Below are 14714 nucleotides of genomic sequence, written 5' to 3'. Positions count from 1 at the left end.
TTGATTTTATGCATTGCTAGTCAAGTAGAAGTCATGCTATGATAAAGAACAACACTCTCTGATAGCTTTGCTTGAGATGTTGTTTTCTTTCTCCCCTGTCGACAGCAGTAAATATTGTGCTTTGGACTATTGATTGACACCAGCGTTGGCAGATCGGAACATAAGAGATAAGAGAGTGAGGGGTATCTGCTGGCTTGCGGCAGGAAGGAAGAATGTCTTCACAGCTTAACACAAACAATCCTGCTATTCGTAGGATTCTGAGTGAATTGAAGAAACTGGTGAGACCCCCTAAGCTCCCTTTACCTCCTCAGCTGCACCGCTTACTTGGGTGCATGTAACGATCAGCAAGCGGACCCGTCCGACGATTTTGAAGCTCACCCGGTCGAGGAGAACTTGTTCGACTGGCACTTTGTGCTGCGAGGACCTTCCGACACTCCGTTCGCTGGAGGGCTCTACCATGGCAGGATCATCCTACCGTCGCAGGTGACGTTTGCTCCCTGACTGATGTGCTGGTTGCTGTGTCGCGATGAGGTGTGCTTTGAAAGCGAGCGTGAGAGTTTCGATGCTGCCCTGTCAGTTTCAAAAGACGCTGATAGATTTCCCGTCCTCAGTACCCCCACAAGCCTCCAGAGTTCATGTTCCTGTGCCCTCAGGGGAGGTTCGAGGTCGGCAAGAAGATCTGCCTCAGCATCTCCCAGCACCACCCCGAGCTATGGCAGCCTGGTTGGGATATCCGTACAGGTCCGTCAGCTAGTGTTCAGCTGGACTGGTGCTGGACTCGTCTGACGCGTCTCCACTGCAGCCCTCACTGCCATCCAGAGCTTCATGCCGACTCCGGGGAACGGAGCCATCGCGGCTCTCGACTACAGCGACGAGGAGAGGAGGTGAGGGGGAGAGACAGGAGAGTGCGGGCTGATCGGCTGCTCAGAAAGCTAGCGGAGAAATCCAAGGAGAACTCGGCCGCCTCCCTCCGCACCCACGGGTGAGCGATCCCCCTATCGCTCCTATCGCTCAGCTAACGCCCAACAGGATGCTGGAAGCCTTCCAAGACTTCTTGCAACGAGCCCACACTTCCCCAGCTGGCTCCTCCCCTGCCGCGGCAGGAGGCAGGGGCGCGGCGAGTGCTGCTGCTGCTGCCCCAGCAGCCACCCCGAGCGTGCAGGAGGGGAGGGAGGCTCAAGAAGGCCCAGCAGCACCTTCAGCTGTTCGCCAGGAGGGAGCCCCGAGCGCTGCGGGCATGGGGGGCCGCGATGGAGCTCGACATGGCGAGTCAGCGGGGGAGGAGGGAGGAAGTTGCGTCACTCCTGCTGCTGAGAGCGCAGGTGAGCTGATCGCCAGCTGCTCGACTGCCTGACTTGTCATCCCAGCTGTGGCCCCTCCAGCCTCGAGTAGCCCAGCTGCCGTCCAGCGGACTGGCGTGCAGAGGAACGAAGCTCGTCCTCCGCAGCACACGATGGTGAGCAGAGGGCTTGCGCGCAGGGCTGAGCTGAGGGGCCTGCAGGGGAGAGCTCCAGCTCGGGCAGAGGTGCCACGGGCGGTGAGGACGCACAGGCAGCGACTGACGAGGGTCGAGGGGCACAACGTGCCTCCTCCCTCGGAGGACGAGCTTTTCCTCAACTCCGTCATCCGCTTCCTCCTCAGCTGCATCTTCGTCTTGGTAGGACGAGGGCGGGGGAAGGCGCCAGCGAGCCTGACGGTCTTGCAGGTTCTACGGAGGGCGATCATGATGGCGTATCCTCAGGTGGACTGGCGGGAGGTGATAGAGAGCCTCTGGAAGGAGCTAGTGGACTGGATGCAGCACTGCACCAACGTCATCAGCGAGTATCAGGAGGGGGGCAGGCGGGCGGGGAGAGAGCTCTGATGAGATTGCCATGAACGCTCCGCTCCCGTTATCATACTTAACTCATTCACTGATATGTTACAAAAACCCTCCGAACCCCTCCTCGTCCCTCCCATGTCGCCCCCTCCTCTCGCCCCCTCATGTGTACATGTGCAGCAGGGAGCACTTGGAGCCCCGGGGGCAGTGGCCGTATCTGAGCCAGAGCTTGCAGCTCTCATTGTGAATGTATGGGCAAATGGCCCCGTCCTTGCAGTAGCCTCTCTGCCAGTGACGGCAGATGTTCTTCGCCTCCACCTTCTTGACCAGCTTCGGGGCCACGAACTTTGACCCGAAGGTGTCAACCCAGACCTTGTTCTCCACCCAGATGATGGTCACCACTCCTGCAAGGCGACCAAGACATGAGGAGAGGAGAGGAGACGAGACGAGACGAGACGAGACGAGAGCAGACGAGAGGAGAGGGTAGGGGAGGGTAGGGGAGGAGAGGACAAGAGGAGGGAAGATAAGGAGCGGAGAGGAGAGGAGAGGGGAGAGGACACAGGAGTAGAGGAGAGGAGAAAACAGGAGAGGGGAGGAGACAAGGCAAAAAGGAAGGAAGAAGACAGTAGGATGCGAGACATCGGCAGCAACTTACCGTGATCCATGGCATCTTGTAGAAAATCCGAGAAACGAGAGTAGCCAAGGTCCTGTAGATCGTAAAATTTCGGCATGCAGGAAACAAACACTCCCTCATCCATCACCCCCTCTCCACTTTGAACTGCTCGCCCCCTCAGCTCCTTCATCAGTCCCCTCAGCTCCTCGTGCTCGTGCTCGTGCTCGTCCACCCTCCTCCCCTTTCTCCTCTCACCTTCTCCGAGAAGGAACCCTTCCCCATCGCCACCAGCCGAGAGCTCAGCTCCGCCTTGATGTGTCGGGCTGCAATGGGGCCGGCAAACTTTCCCTCGACAGAGAACGCCCAATCCAGCCAGTTCTGGCCGCCAGGTCAGGAAGCGATCAATCCGTCACCTCACTCACATTCAGCTTCGTCGCTCGGTCCTGCAAGTTCTCCAGCGACTCCTTGAGGATGCGAAAGGCTCTCTTCGCCTCCGAGGACAAGGAGCTGCTCTGGGAGACGTGGGAGACGGGGATGGTACAGCAGAGCGACACGAAGCCGACGGAGACGTAGTCCTGGTTGCGCGACCTCTGCCTCTCGTACTTGAGCCTCACCACCGAGTCCTTGGGCCCGCGCAGCCTCGACTCGACCTGCTCGAAGCTCATCCCAGCGCATGGCGTGTTGTCGATGCTGATGATGACGTCACCAACGAGCAGCCCCTGCATGTCTGCGGTGCTTCCTCGCACGATCGATCGGACGGCGAACATCTTCTTGATCCCTTCCCTCACAACTTCAATCGTGACGCCAACCTCGTACGACTTTTCTCCTAACGGACTCCTGTCGCCTCCTCCCGACGGCCCAGGGTTCTGCTTGCTCCCGTGTCCACTATCCGCTGCTCCCGCGCCATCATTGACGATGGCAGTCGCCAGGTAAGTCGCTTCCGTCTCGTTGGGAGGACACCTCCGCGCCTCAACCGTCAGCTTCGAACCGATCCTGACGTAGGTCTTGCTCTGCTTGAAGAGGTCGTACGGAACCTCGATCTTGCTAGAATCGTACTCCGACTCCAGGATGGCGCTGGAGTTTAGGATGGTCAGGATACTCCCGGTAAATCGCAGAGAGGGAAGGTCCCTCTTCTTATGCCGATCGCCGTCGTCGTGAACTCCATCGCTGGATTCGTAGGGCCTCTTGCTGCTGCTTCCAGAGCTTGAGTCCGGTCTCCCCTTTCTCTCCTGCTTGTCCCATGATCGGGGCTGCTCTTGCGCCATCGGCTCCTTGCTCGAGGCTTTTCCACCCTGATCCGACCGGACAAACTTCCTGTAGATATCCACGGCCTGATCGAACTTACCCAGCGCATGGAGAATGTTCCCGTAGTCGAGGTAGCGCTTGCTGAAGTCCTCCGAGGAAGACGAGGTCCTCTCCAGCTCCCTTTCCACCTCCGCCATGAGGGAGGTCAGGTGGGCCCTGACCCGCTTCGCCGCGTCTGTCATCTGAGTCTCGGTGTAGATCCTGAGCAGCTTGCTCAGGGTCTCGATCAAGTTGAACCTGTCCTTCGTCGCGATGTAGAGCCCCTCCAGCTCCCTCAAGGTGTCAATCTCGGTCTGAACATCCACACAAGTGTGACAGACGTCAAGGAGGCTCTTCAGAGTCTTCTCCTGCATCTTCACGTCCTTGAGCAGCACGTACGCCCTGTGCAGGCACTTGTAGGCGATCTTCTTGTTCTCATCGTCCCCGATCTTGTCAGCGATTCTCAGCTGATCGTGGTGCATCTCGAGGGAGTTCCTGTAGTTCCCCAAGCTGAAGTATGCCTCCCCCAGCCCCTTGAAAATCACCATCGCCAGCTTCGGTTGATCCGCATCGATCCTCCGAGCGATGGCAACCACCTCATCCTTCATCGATACCACCGTCTTGTAATCCTTCGCGCAGCCATAGGTCGCAAAGGCGCCCAGCACATGCATCCCGTTGTCTTGCACGGGAGGCGAAGGTGCGGGAGCCAGAGCAATCGCCTCCTGATTTGAGGCGGCAGATCTATGGGGGCTTCTGAGAACATGATCAGCAGGAAGAAGTGGGAGAACGACGGGAGTGGGAGGAACAAACACGAAAAAGAAAGAAACTGGAGGGAGGAAATCGTTTAAACAAGATTGCGGAAGAAAGGTGTGGGGGGGGAGTGGAGGGTTTTGAAGGATTCGAGGTAGAAGGCTCACTGTCGCGAATGAGTCGAAGTCATGCGTCTGCTCTCTTCCTCCCTTGGATCGCTTTCAAACGCTGCCACGGGATCATAGGCGTCACTTTCAACGACCTGCCTCCAGCTCTCTGCATCCTCTCGTCATTTCCAAGAAACAATCAAGAAGCACAAGACACCAGATGGCTTCGACGATGGCCTTGACGCATCCTCCTTCACCCCGGTGGGGCTCTCCTTCACCTCCCCATCAACTTGGTCGCCAGCTCTGGTTGTCTTCGCCGATCGCGCGAGGCCTGAGAAGGACGATGAAAGATCGTCTGGCCTGCTCACCAACGGGCTCCGGCTCTGCTGCGCTTGCGTGCTGTCCCCGTGGAGGAACGAGCTCAGCGTTGTGCTGCTAGCTGGTGGGCTGGGGTCGATCTTCTCCTTCTTCACGACAGTGTCCCTGATCAGGGGCGACACAACTGGCTGCTCGCTCGAGCTCTTCCTGACATCGACAATCCTGACAACCTCGTACTGCTGCGGGTTGTTCAGCATGGGGACCGCCATGGCCTTGACCAGGTCATTGATCCCCAGGGTCGGGCTTTGGCTTTGCCATATCGCGCTGGGGATGAAACCCAGAACCTTCCCATCTATCGACTCCATGAAGGCTTCCTTGGAGCCCGCAAAGTAGGTGACTCTCCCCGAGAACTCCACCTGCTGCTGGTCCCCACCTGGTCTCGAACTCGAGTTCACGTCTTGTGGGATCTTGCCCACCATGGACGCCTCCGACGGCTTTGCATGCTCAGCTGCCCTTGCAATCTTTGCAGGGTGCTGCCCAGCACTCGAACCCCCGCCTCCTCCTCCCTCAGATGACTCGACCGCACTCAGCTGCCGCTTCTTCTGAGGCGATTCAGGAGAACCTGATCGATTCCCCTCTGAACCCGCGGCTGGCTCAACAGGTACAGTAGCTGCAGCTGCAGCGCCCTCCTCTGCAGACACCGACGACAGGATGTCCTGAAAAGAAGGACGGGCCTTGGGGTTTGTATCCCAGCAGTCTCTCAGGGTCTTCCAGAGCTGCTCCCAGTGGTTGTCAAGCTCTTGCGGCCTCGCAAGTCGGTAGCCCTGCGACACCTTACGCTTCACCTCTGCTTCATCCGCCAGCTCCCAGTACGGAAGCATGCCTCCCGATATGATCTCCCAGGCCGTGACAGCGAAGGCCCACACGTCACTCTTGGTGGTGAACCTCCTCTTCATCAGGGTCTCCGGCGGAAGGTATCGTACCCTCCTCAAGTAGTCAGAGGCGAAGTTTGCATCATCGTACTGCTGCAGGGGGTGCAGACAGTCAGAGATCTTGGCAACCAGCTTTGAGTGATCTTCTTTGTCGAACTCAAACAACAAGATATTCCTCGCTTGCAGATTGCCGTGGAGCAGAGACGAGTCCGACAAGTAGGACATCGCGCTGCATGCCTGCTGGACTATCACAAGCTTGTGCTGCATGGTGAAATCGTCCTCAAATCGCTCCATGGCATCATTCACAGACCCGTGCTCCGAGTACTCGGTCACAAGGTATCGTTCGTTATCTTCATAGCACAAGCCGAAGAAGCTGACGATGGATGGATGATTGCTGATCTTCATGAAGAGGTTGGCTTCTTTCAGCTTTGCGTGTTTTGAGAGCTTCAAGACGGCAACGCTCGAAGGCATCCCAGACTTCTTGGTCTCCGCTCGAAAGATCTCCTTGGTGGAGTTAGAATGGAGAGCAATCTCGTCCATCTTCAAGTCAGACAGCTTCAGCACCGACTTCACCTTCTTCTGGCACCATTCCTCGATGCTGTTCCTCAGCGCATGCACGGGGATAAGGATGGTGCTCTCCAGCAGAAGGTTCGTCACTGGGCTCGTGTTGTGCTTCTGCAACCAATCCTCTATCGCGCTCCTTTCATAGCTGTGCCCGTCACACGTGGAAACTGCAGGTAAGTCACCACACTGCCATGCTCCAACACCAGAACATACCAGGATCCCGCATCATCTCATTCGTGATGGGACAGATGAAGGAAGGCGGCATGTCCTCAAAGTCCTTCGATATCGATACTTCGTGCTGCATCATGGCCGAGTCTCAACAATCCTTCCTCGTCCTGTTTGCACCTCAAGCCATCTTTCGTGCCGTAAACTGGCTGCAACACTTCAATCAGTCGGAAAGGTCGAAGATGATAGGGACCCTCAACAGAACGAACCACCCATCGCACCTTTCGAACTCGTCTGTTACCCTATTCTCTACAATGATTCTGACTCACTGCAAGGTATGCATGTTGGGTTGTTGTGCTAGTGTAGACTGAGTTTGTTTCGATACGTTGCAGACCGAAGGCAGGTGATAAAATTCCCTGCACTTCGAGTACATCATCATGTTCGCATCTACCCTTCGACAAATATCTTCGCATCATCATCTGCTACTTTGTACCCAACCCTCTCATCTCTACAAACCGCCCATCCATCATCATCTGACATAGTTGAAGCTACAATGGTTCTGACTTTTTACCGTTCGCTTCGATGGACTTCTGTTCCCTCCCTCCATCATTCCTCGTCCCCTGCTGTCTGTGCTCCTCGAACTTACTTTCGCTTTACTGGTACCGCTCGTCATCTTCGCATCTTCCACGCCCATTCCTCCAACCTCGACCCGATTTGAATGGTTGGTAATCGAACATGCTTCTTTCCCAAACCTTCCTCCCCTACGCTTTCCTTGTTTTCTCCTCCTCTTCTTTCACTCTTCCTGTTTTCTTCATCCTCTCTCCCGAACCATACCTATCTTTCGCCTTTCCCCTCTCCCCTGCCATCGCCCCACACATCCTCTCACTGCAGTCACGCTCCTTGCGCCATAGAGTACTGAACGAGATCACCACCCCACCCTGCTTGTGTCATTTTTACAAAGACCCACCCTTTTTCTTGCTACCCCTAAATATCACACCCCTACCAACCATCTGACTAAATAAAAATACCCAGATGACCCTTCATTTTCGATGATACATTTGAGAGTACCCACCCTTCTTTATCCATTACCCTGACCTATCCTACCCCTACCCCTGTCAAAACCTTCTTGAAATCCCAGATCATCTCGACTAGTTGCTTCTTTTGCCCCCAAACAAAGTAGTACCAGGGACCACCCCTTACACCTACCACCCCTTTATATTTTCATTACCCCTACTTTAAGTACCCTACCGGTCTTTGATCTTGCTTTCCCTACCCATAGTTTGTCCATGACCCCTTCCTTTCACCTCCATCATGATACCTCACCCACCGTCTGAATACCCCACCCCTTAGTATACTGTTCCCTTCATTTTACTCATCTCTTTTCCAATCAAAAAGTCAGGTTGTAGCATGACCCCTCCTTCTGACTTCTATCACCCACCCTTTGAATGGACCCAAAAAGACTCAGTGATGCCCGGCCGGGCCGACCGGAGTCCGGCCGCCGTTCAGTGACTGTCGACCGACTCATCGCCCTCATTTCTCGCTTCCTTGGAAGTCTGAGGTTCTTGGACATGCTCCGTGCAGTTCGTGCGAACGCATGCAGCTCATGTCGCCGAGGAGGAGGAGGAGGGAGAGGAGGGACGGAAGGATGAGGGGTAAGGAATGAGAAGGAGGACATGATAGCATGAAGGTTCAAGAACAGAAGGTGAAGAAGAGATGAGAGGAGCATTGAGCAAAGATCAGAGCAAAACATGTCGCAGAACAGAATAGAATTATGTTCCGTAGGAGTGAAGTGCATGCAACAGCTCGAGACGAAGTGGAGGTGACATGTCCATCAGATACTAGAGAGCAGTGTTCCAAAGTATTCATTCCCTCCCTCTCACAGCATATGGCGTGTACGTGATATGCTAGCTGTTGACCTGAGAATCTTTCGTGCCAGCCGCCGGATTGCATAGGAGCATGGGGAAGACTCGTATGACAGTCCTGGATGTCAAGGCATCCGTGGCAAATCTGAGATCTCAGGTGATCTTCTTGTCGTGCGAGATTCTTTGGAGGTTGACAGTGTAACGTAGCTCTTGGGGGCGAGGTTGGCTAACATATACGACCTCGATGCCAAGACGTACCTCCTCAAGACCAACAAGGTACGGCATGCTCTTGCTGGAGGGGCTTGGCTGCTCTCTCCTTGGATGACTGAACGGTTCCCGTTGCAGAGCGGGGAGAAGTGTTTGGTGCTGCTGGAGTCGGTGGGTTCCGCGTCCTTGGTAGACTTGACGTGCGGCATGGTTGTGAGGGCCTGCGATGCAGGGGATCCGGTTCCACACCACGGAGTTCATGCGCGACAAGAGCAACATGCCGTCAGGCTTCACGCTCAAGCTGCGGAAGCACATCCGAATGAAGAGGATCGAAGAGGTGAGCGGGTTGAGGAGCCTCTTGGCTGGCTTCCTCCTCAGGTCCCTGCAGGTGAAGCAGCTGGGGGTCGATCGCGTCGTGATCTTCACGTTCGGGGCGGCAGGTGGAGTGTCGATGAGTTGATGCTCAAGGCTGACGGTCTCTCTTCTTTCCTCTCGCTCTCGACCTCCTCCTCTCTTCATTGCAGACGAGGCATTTCATTTGATCTTGGAGCTGTTTGCGGGTGGGAACATTATCCTGGTAGATCACCAGTACACGATCTTGGCCCTCCTGCGAACGTACACGGATGAAGCCACCAACACAAAGGTTGCCGTGAAAGAAACTTACCAGCTAGACAGCAACCAGAACGAGAACCGAAAGATATCGGTCGACCTTCTGATGGAGGCGTTTGGGAAGGGCGCGAAGAACGAGAAGGCAACGATGAGGGACGTGCTGATCAAGGAGCTGGACTACGGCCCAGCTCTCGTCGAGCACGCCCTGCTGGGGACGAGCTTGGATGGGAAGATGAAGGTGTCAGAGATGGAGATCACTCGCGACTCTCCGGTCGTCTCGACCTTGTTCGGCGTCTTCAAGGAGGTGGACGATATGATTGCGAACCTGACGGATGGCGGAAAGATGATCGAGGGCGTGCTGGTCCGCAAGGGAGCAGGGGAGGACAGCCCGTACGACGACTTCGGCCCTGTGGTCCTCCGACAGTACGCCGGGAAGAAGCTTGACATGTTCGACTCGTTCGACAAGGCCATGGATGCTTACTTTTCCATCGCTGAGGACAAGAAGCTAGAGCAGCAGAAGGTGCAGCAGAAGAAGGCTGCGGTCAGCAAGGTAGAGAGGGTGAAGCGTGCGCACGAGGCCAGTATCCAGGCGCTGCAAGAGGAGGAGGCGGAGAACTACCACCGGGCGACGCTGATCGAGGCGAACTTGAGCGACGTGGACAACGCTATCCTGGTGATCAACAGCATGCTGAGTCAGGGGATGGACTGGGCGTCTCTGAAGAAGCTCGTGAAGGAGGAGGGGAGGAAGGGGAATCCGATTGCTCAGATGATCCATGGGTTAAAGCTCGACTCCAACCAGATCACCCTCCTCCTCACCTTCGGACTGGACGCGATGGAGGAGGAGGAGCAGACGCTGCCTGTGGTGGCGGTGGATGTGGACCTGGGGATGAACGCGTATCAGAACGCGCAGAGCTACTACAGCTCGAAGAAGAAGGTGGCGCTCAAGGCGGAGAAGACCATGCAGGCAGCGGGGAAGGCGATCAAGGGAGCGGAGAGGAAGGCGAAGGAGGACTTGAAGAAGGCAGACACGAAGGCGAGCATACAGCAGATCAGGAAGACCCACTGGTTCGAGAAATTCATCTGGTTTATCAGCTCGGAGAACTTCCTCGTGCTGTGCGGTAGAGACGCGCAGCAGAACGAGCTGCTGGTGAAGCGGCACATGGAGAAAGGAGACATCTACCTGCACGCTGACATCCATGGCGCGGCTACCCACATCATAAAGAACCATACCAAGGATGCCGTTCCTCCCCTTACCCTCGCACAGGCTGGGCTGTCTTGTGTGTGCAGGAGCCAGGCATGGGACGCCAAGATGGTAACGAGCGCTTACTGGGTGCACCCGGAGCAAGTGTCGAAGAGCGCACCAACAGGAGAGTACCTGAGCACGGGAAGTTTCATGATCCGAGGAAAGAAGAACTACCTCCCTCCCAACTCGCTCATCATGGGGTTTGGGCTCCTCTTTCGGATTGACGAGAGCTGCCTCGCCCACCATGTTGGGGAACGAAAGATCCGTGGGCTGGGCGAGCAAGAGGAAGAGATGGGCAAAGCTGGGGACTCGGACGAGATTCCAGAGGAGGAGGAGGAGGAGGAGGAGGAAGGAGAGGAGGAGGGAGAGGAAACGAAGGAGAAGGATGGTGGCAAGAAGGACAGTGATGCAAGGCAATCAAAAGGTGAGATGGCGGAGATGAGGGCAGGCAGATGATAACAATCTGCGCAGGTGGGCAGAAGATGGGGAGCAAGGAAACGAAGGCAGGAGGGAAGAGCTCTGATAAAGTACAGCAAGATGTGAACAGCGCGGAGAGAAAGATGGAGGCGATAAAAGTGAGCGAGAGCCAAGGAGCAGCCGCTCAACCCGTGCAAGAGAAAGACCCGAAGGAAGGAAACTTCCGAGCTGCTCCTGCTCAGCCCGTAAGTTCACTTGCCTTGGTGCGATGAATCCCCTCACCCGTACCAGGATGCGCACAACGTCGACTCGGGCAGCAAAGGATCCGACGGCATCCGCATAGGAGCTGCGGTAGCTCGCCGCAAAGATTTCGTCCTCCTTCCTTCTGACTTGTCACTGCACAGGTGAGCATGGCAGCGTTCATGGACGACGATGAGGAGGAGGAGGAAGGAGGCGAGGACGCGACCAAGAGCGATGCGGGAAGACCAGGTCAAAGACCGAACATCCGCATGCCCCCAGCTCAACCCGTGCAGGCGGCAAGCGACATCTTTCAGCGGCAGAGAGGAGGAAGATGAAGAAATCATCGACGGGGGGCGGGGAAGAAGACAACGCTGAGATACAGCAGAAGCAAGAAGTTGAGCAGGTGAAGAGGAATCAGGAGAATTAAAACCAAAGGAAGAGTAAGACGTCAGAGTGAGTAGAAAGTGAAAGGAGAACGAGCAGGAGCAGGAGCAGGAGCAGGAGCAGGAGCAGGAGCAGGAGCAGGAGCAGGAGCAGGAGCAGGAGGTTGATGCAGGAAGGGAAATCACTCTCGATTTGTCAGAAGGCCAAAGGGAATCAGAAGAAAGCGCAGAAGAAAGCACCGGAAGAGGAAAAGAACCAACCGCCTCAGACCAAGAGGGGCCAGAACGCCAAGAAGAAGAAGAAAGGGAAGTACAGAGATCAGGTCCGCTGCTTCCTCTCCCTTCTCCTCCTCCACGTGTGAGCGTTCACTCAGGACGATGACGAGAGGGAGGCGGCGATGTTCATGCTCGGGTGAGAAGGGATGCCGGAGGCGTCCCTTCCTTCGCTCACGATGGACGTTGGCAGACACCGGAAGGAGTTTCCGGGGGCAGCGAATGATGATGAAGAGCAGGAGGATGAGGAGGCGCAGGTAGCTCTCGTTCCCTCCCTTTGTGTTCCTCCTCACAACCTTGTAGGAAGAGGATTATGAGCCCACGGGGTTGAAGACCAGGTTGAGTCCAGCTGGAGAAATGCTGCTACTCTGTTGACGGCTGTTGCGGTCGCAGTGTGGAAGCAAGGCTCTTCAAGATCATTGAAGACGGGAAATGCGCGAGGAAGGTAAAGGGAGGAGGAGCATCCGCGGCCCTTCCTTGGCTCCCTGGCGTGCTGACGTGGCAGCAGGACTTCGACAAGAGCACTCTTGCGAAGTTGGCGGAGTTTGGCGAGGAAGGTGAGGGATTGTCTTGTGTGGGCAGAGACGAGGAGGAGGAGTTGTGGATGTCGGGTTGTGAAGTTGAGTGCCAGATGCTCTGGAGATCCTTGCTCGTTTTGCAGACGCTCAGGTTTGCACTCTAGAAACTATTAGAATGGGGGGGACTTCGGAAGGGGATGACATGCATGGAAGATATTGGATCAAGTGAAGAACAAGGCCGCGTTCCTGTCGGGTATCTGCCATCGCTTCCGAGACCAGCAGGCCAAGGCGACTCGTCAGAAGGCGAAGGCGGAGAAGAAAGAGATTCAGGCGATCAAGAAGGATGAGGTGCTGCGATGCTCTTTCGGCCTGTTCGAACGTGATGTCTGCATCAGGGGATCGTCGAGCTCAATGAGGAAGAGAAAGACAAGGTTGGCCTGCTGCTGGTCTTCGCATGCCCACCCTGATCATGCTTGCCAGGTCGTCGACCTCGACCTCTTCACTGCGCTTGTACGTTAAGACTACATCTTTGTTTCCTTGACATAATTTCATAAGCCTCGAAGCGACGATGTTCTCCTCTACTGTCTGCCGGTGTGTGCGCCGTACTTCGCCATGCAGGTATCGATCGTTCCCTTCCTGCCTCGTCCTCACCGCCAAGTAGAACTACAAGTACAAGGTGAAGATAACTCCTGGACAAGGTAAAAAAGGAAAGGTGAGCGATGGGAGACCAGGCGTGGAGGATAGACTCTGATGGTACTTGCAAGGTTGCGAAACAAGCCCAGGGAATGTTTGTTAAGGATGCAACCCCGGTCGAGAGAGAGTTGATCAAAGCTATGGCAGACCATGATATGGTCTGTTTGTTCGCCGCTGCATTTCAATCCTTGACTTTGTTTCTTGTTCTTTTCAGGTCATGCAGATGATGAGCAACTGTAGAATCGCTTCTGCTGCTTCATCAAAGAAGAAGTAAAGGAGTGAAAAGACGGATGTTCGAGGTGTAATCGATATCTGCCCCGCGTTTTCACACTTCTACAAGTGCAAATCTTTGTTCTGCACCTCTGGTTAATGCAGGAGCATTCCCAGACACAATTGCTTGACAAGTTTGCAATCGTTAAAACAAACACGCAAATCTGACAAACTCTCAACATACTGAAGAGAAGGCTAACTTCTCACTTGGTCCTTCCTTTCATCCTTCCTCTTATCTACATTGTTGCGGTCTCCGGCTTGGGAACTCCCATGCGCCTTCCTCCTCCGAACCTTGACTGGTCTCCGAGCGTCCTGTAGATAGGCCTCTTCTCTACAATGCCAGCTTCAGGGAAGGCCTCAACAGCAGAAACAATCTCGTTGGCCAGTTTCTCATCGCCCTGAACCTTGACAACAATCTTATCCTGTACCAAACGCTGTCAGTACCGAACAACTAACGCTTGTCATCTCATTCTTGCCTTGGAGGCTGCATGGACAGCAACATGAGTGTCTTTTGCGATTCTCTGCTGAAACTTTCCAGCAATCTCACGGGTGCGTTCCAAGGTGTTGGCTCCACTTTCCGGGCGCTTGACCAGAACATAGTAAACATGCACGCCGTTGTCTCTCTGAGCGCGCAAGCTCTCCTCCATTTTCCTCCTGTCTTCTTCATTCCTGGGCATCCTGGCTTGGACCAGCATCGCCATCATCACCACCATCGCCATCACCATCGTCGCCTTCGGCATCATCGTTGAAGTAGCCGACATAGCTCGCTGCCTCCTTGCCACCCCACCCTACATATCAGAACATATCAATGACCCTACCCAGATGAATAATGTAAAGCACCCCTGATTATTAGCTTAATTTTGGACCCTAAAGGTACCCCTACCCCCTGTTGAAAACCCCAGGGCTGTTCCAAATGAATCCAATTGCTGTCTGCTACAACCCCTTATGCCGACTACCCCACCAATGTAAAGAACAGTGCTTATAAGTAATGGTGGGGGTACTGATTCACCTGGGGTACTTTTCGGTACCGGTGGGTGGGGTACTTTATCCAATATCAACGTACTGATGGAGTAACGTATAAGAAACGTTCCATAACTGCTTTCGGTTTCATATCTGTAACGGTCGTGCTTCCGCATGGAGGGAAGATGGAGGTAATCAGCATGCCGGCAGAGGAAGCGGGAGGGAGAGGTGGAAGAGGAGAGGACGGAGGTTCATGCGAAGAAGAACATGGTCCTCCTGTCATTCTCCTGCTGATGGTGTGGAAAGATGACGATGATGTATGCGTCGGGGTTGCAGATCTCGTGTATTTGTGGCTTGCATCGACGAATGTTCCGTCCAATATTCCTCGTGTTGTGTTTTGTGATGTCGAGAAATGGCAATCTGATGTTGATATTTCTATCGCTGATGAGAGACGACGGCTTTTCCATCTGCTTTCTCCATTTGGCTGAGT

At 55.0% G+C, this 14714-nt stretch overlaps 6 protein-coding genes across 6 annotated transcripts; 2 read left to right on the top strand and 4 right to left on the bottom strand.

Annotated features, from left to right (window-relative positions):
- Window positions 1-212: 212 nt before the first annotated feature.
- GUITHDRAFT_157123 (hypothetical protein) lies at window positions 213-888 on the top strand (the record flags this gene model as incomplete). Its single annotated transcript, XM_005839232.1, has 4 exons — window positions 213-278; window positions 346-483; window positions 612-741; window positions 803-888. 4 exons carry the CDS (start codon window positions 213-215, stop codon window positions 886-888), a joined length of 420 nt encoding a protein of 139 aa, XP_005839289.1.
- A 4710-nt stretch (window positions 889-5598) lies between these two features.
- Window positions 5599-5868, bottom strand: GUITHDRAFT_62247 (hypothetical protein; the record flags this gene model as incomplete). The annotated part of the gene is made up of 1 exon (XM_005839231.1): window positions 5599-5868. A coding segment is annotated over one exon (270 nt), but the record flags the coding sequence as incomplete, so codon positions are not given.
- A 114-nt stretch (window positions 5869-5982) lies between these two features.
- GUITHDRAFT_65443 (hypothetical protein) lies at window positions 5983-6291 on the bottom strand (the record flags this gene model as incomplete). The annotated part of the gene is made up of 1 exon (XM_005839230.1): window positions 5983-6291. A coding segment is annotated over one exon (309 nt), but the record flags the coding sequence as incomplete, so codon positions are not given.
- A 114-nt stretch (window positions 6292-6405) lies between these two features.
- Window positions 6406-6688, bottom strand: GUITHDRAFT_65545 (hypothetical protein; the record flags this gene model as incomplete). Its single annotated transcript, XM_005839229.1, has 2 exons — window positions 6406-6551; window positions 6598-6688. Coding segments are annotated over 2 exons (237 nt in total), but the record flags the coding sequence as incomplete, so codon positions are not given.
- Window positions 6689-8618: 1930 nt separating this feature from the next.
- On the top strand, window positions 8619-10926 carry GUITHDRAFT_65529 (hypothetical protein; the record flags this gene model as incomplete). The annotated part of the gene is made up of 4 exons (XM_005839228.1): window positions 8619-8789; window positions 8851-8955; window positions 9007-9058; window positions 9143-10926. Coding segments are annotated over 4 exons (2112 nt in total), but the record flags the coding sequence as incomplete, so codon positions are not given.
- A 2461-nt stretch (window positions 10927-13387) lies between these two features.
- On the bottom strand, window positions 13388-14031 carry GUITHDRAFT_150750 (hypothetical protein). The gene is made up of 2 exons (XM_005839227.1): window positions 13741-14031; window positions 13388-13686 (listed from the first exon to the last, which is right to left on the bottom strand). Exons 1-2 carry the CDS (start codon window positions 14005-14007, stop codon window positions 13501-13503), a joined length of 453 nt encoding a protein of 150 aa, XP_005839284.1. The 5' UTR covers window positions 14008-14031; the 3' UTR covers window positions 13388-13500.
- Window positions 14032-14714: the final 683 nt, after the last annotated feature.

The sequence above is a fragment of the Guillardia theta genome (genome assembly GCF_000315625.1).
Source record: "Guillardia theta CCMP2712 unplaced genomic scaffold GUITHscaffold_9, whole genome shotgun sequence".
Lineage (NCBI taxonomy): Eukaryota > Cryptophyceae > Pyrenomonadales > Geminigeraceae > Guillardia > Guillardia theta.
Note: the sequence above shows the minus strand (reverse complement) of the source record. Positions and strands in the feature narration are given on the sequence as shown.

Coding starts and splice junctions, on each gene's coding strand:
- GUITHDRAFT_150750 (XM_005839227.1), bottom strand. CDS start 14,007: ATGATGCCGAAGGCGACGATGGTGATGGCGATGGTGGTGATGATGGCG. Junction 13,687..13,740: donor CTGTCCATGCAGCCTCCAAG/GCAAGAATGAGA, acceptor CGTTTGGTACAG/GATAAGATTGTTGTCAAGGT.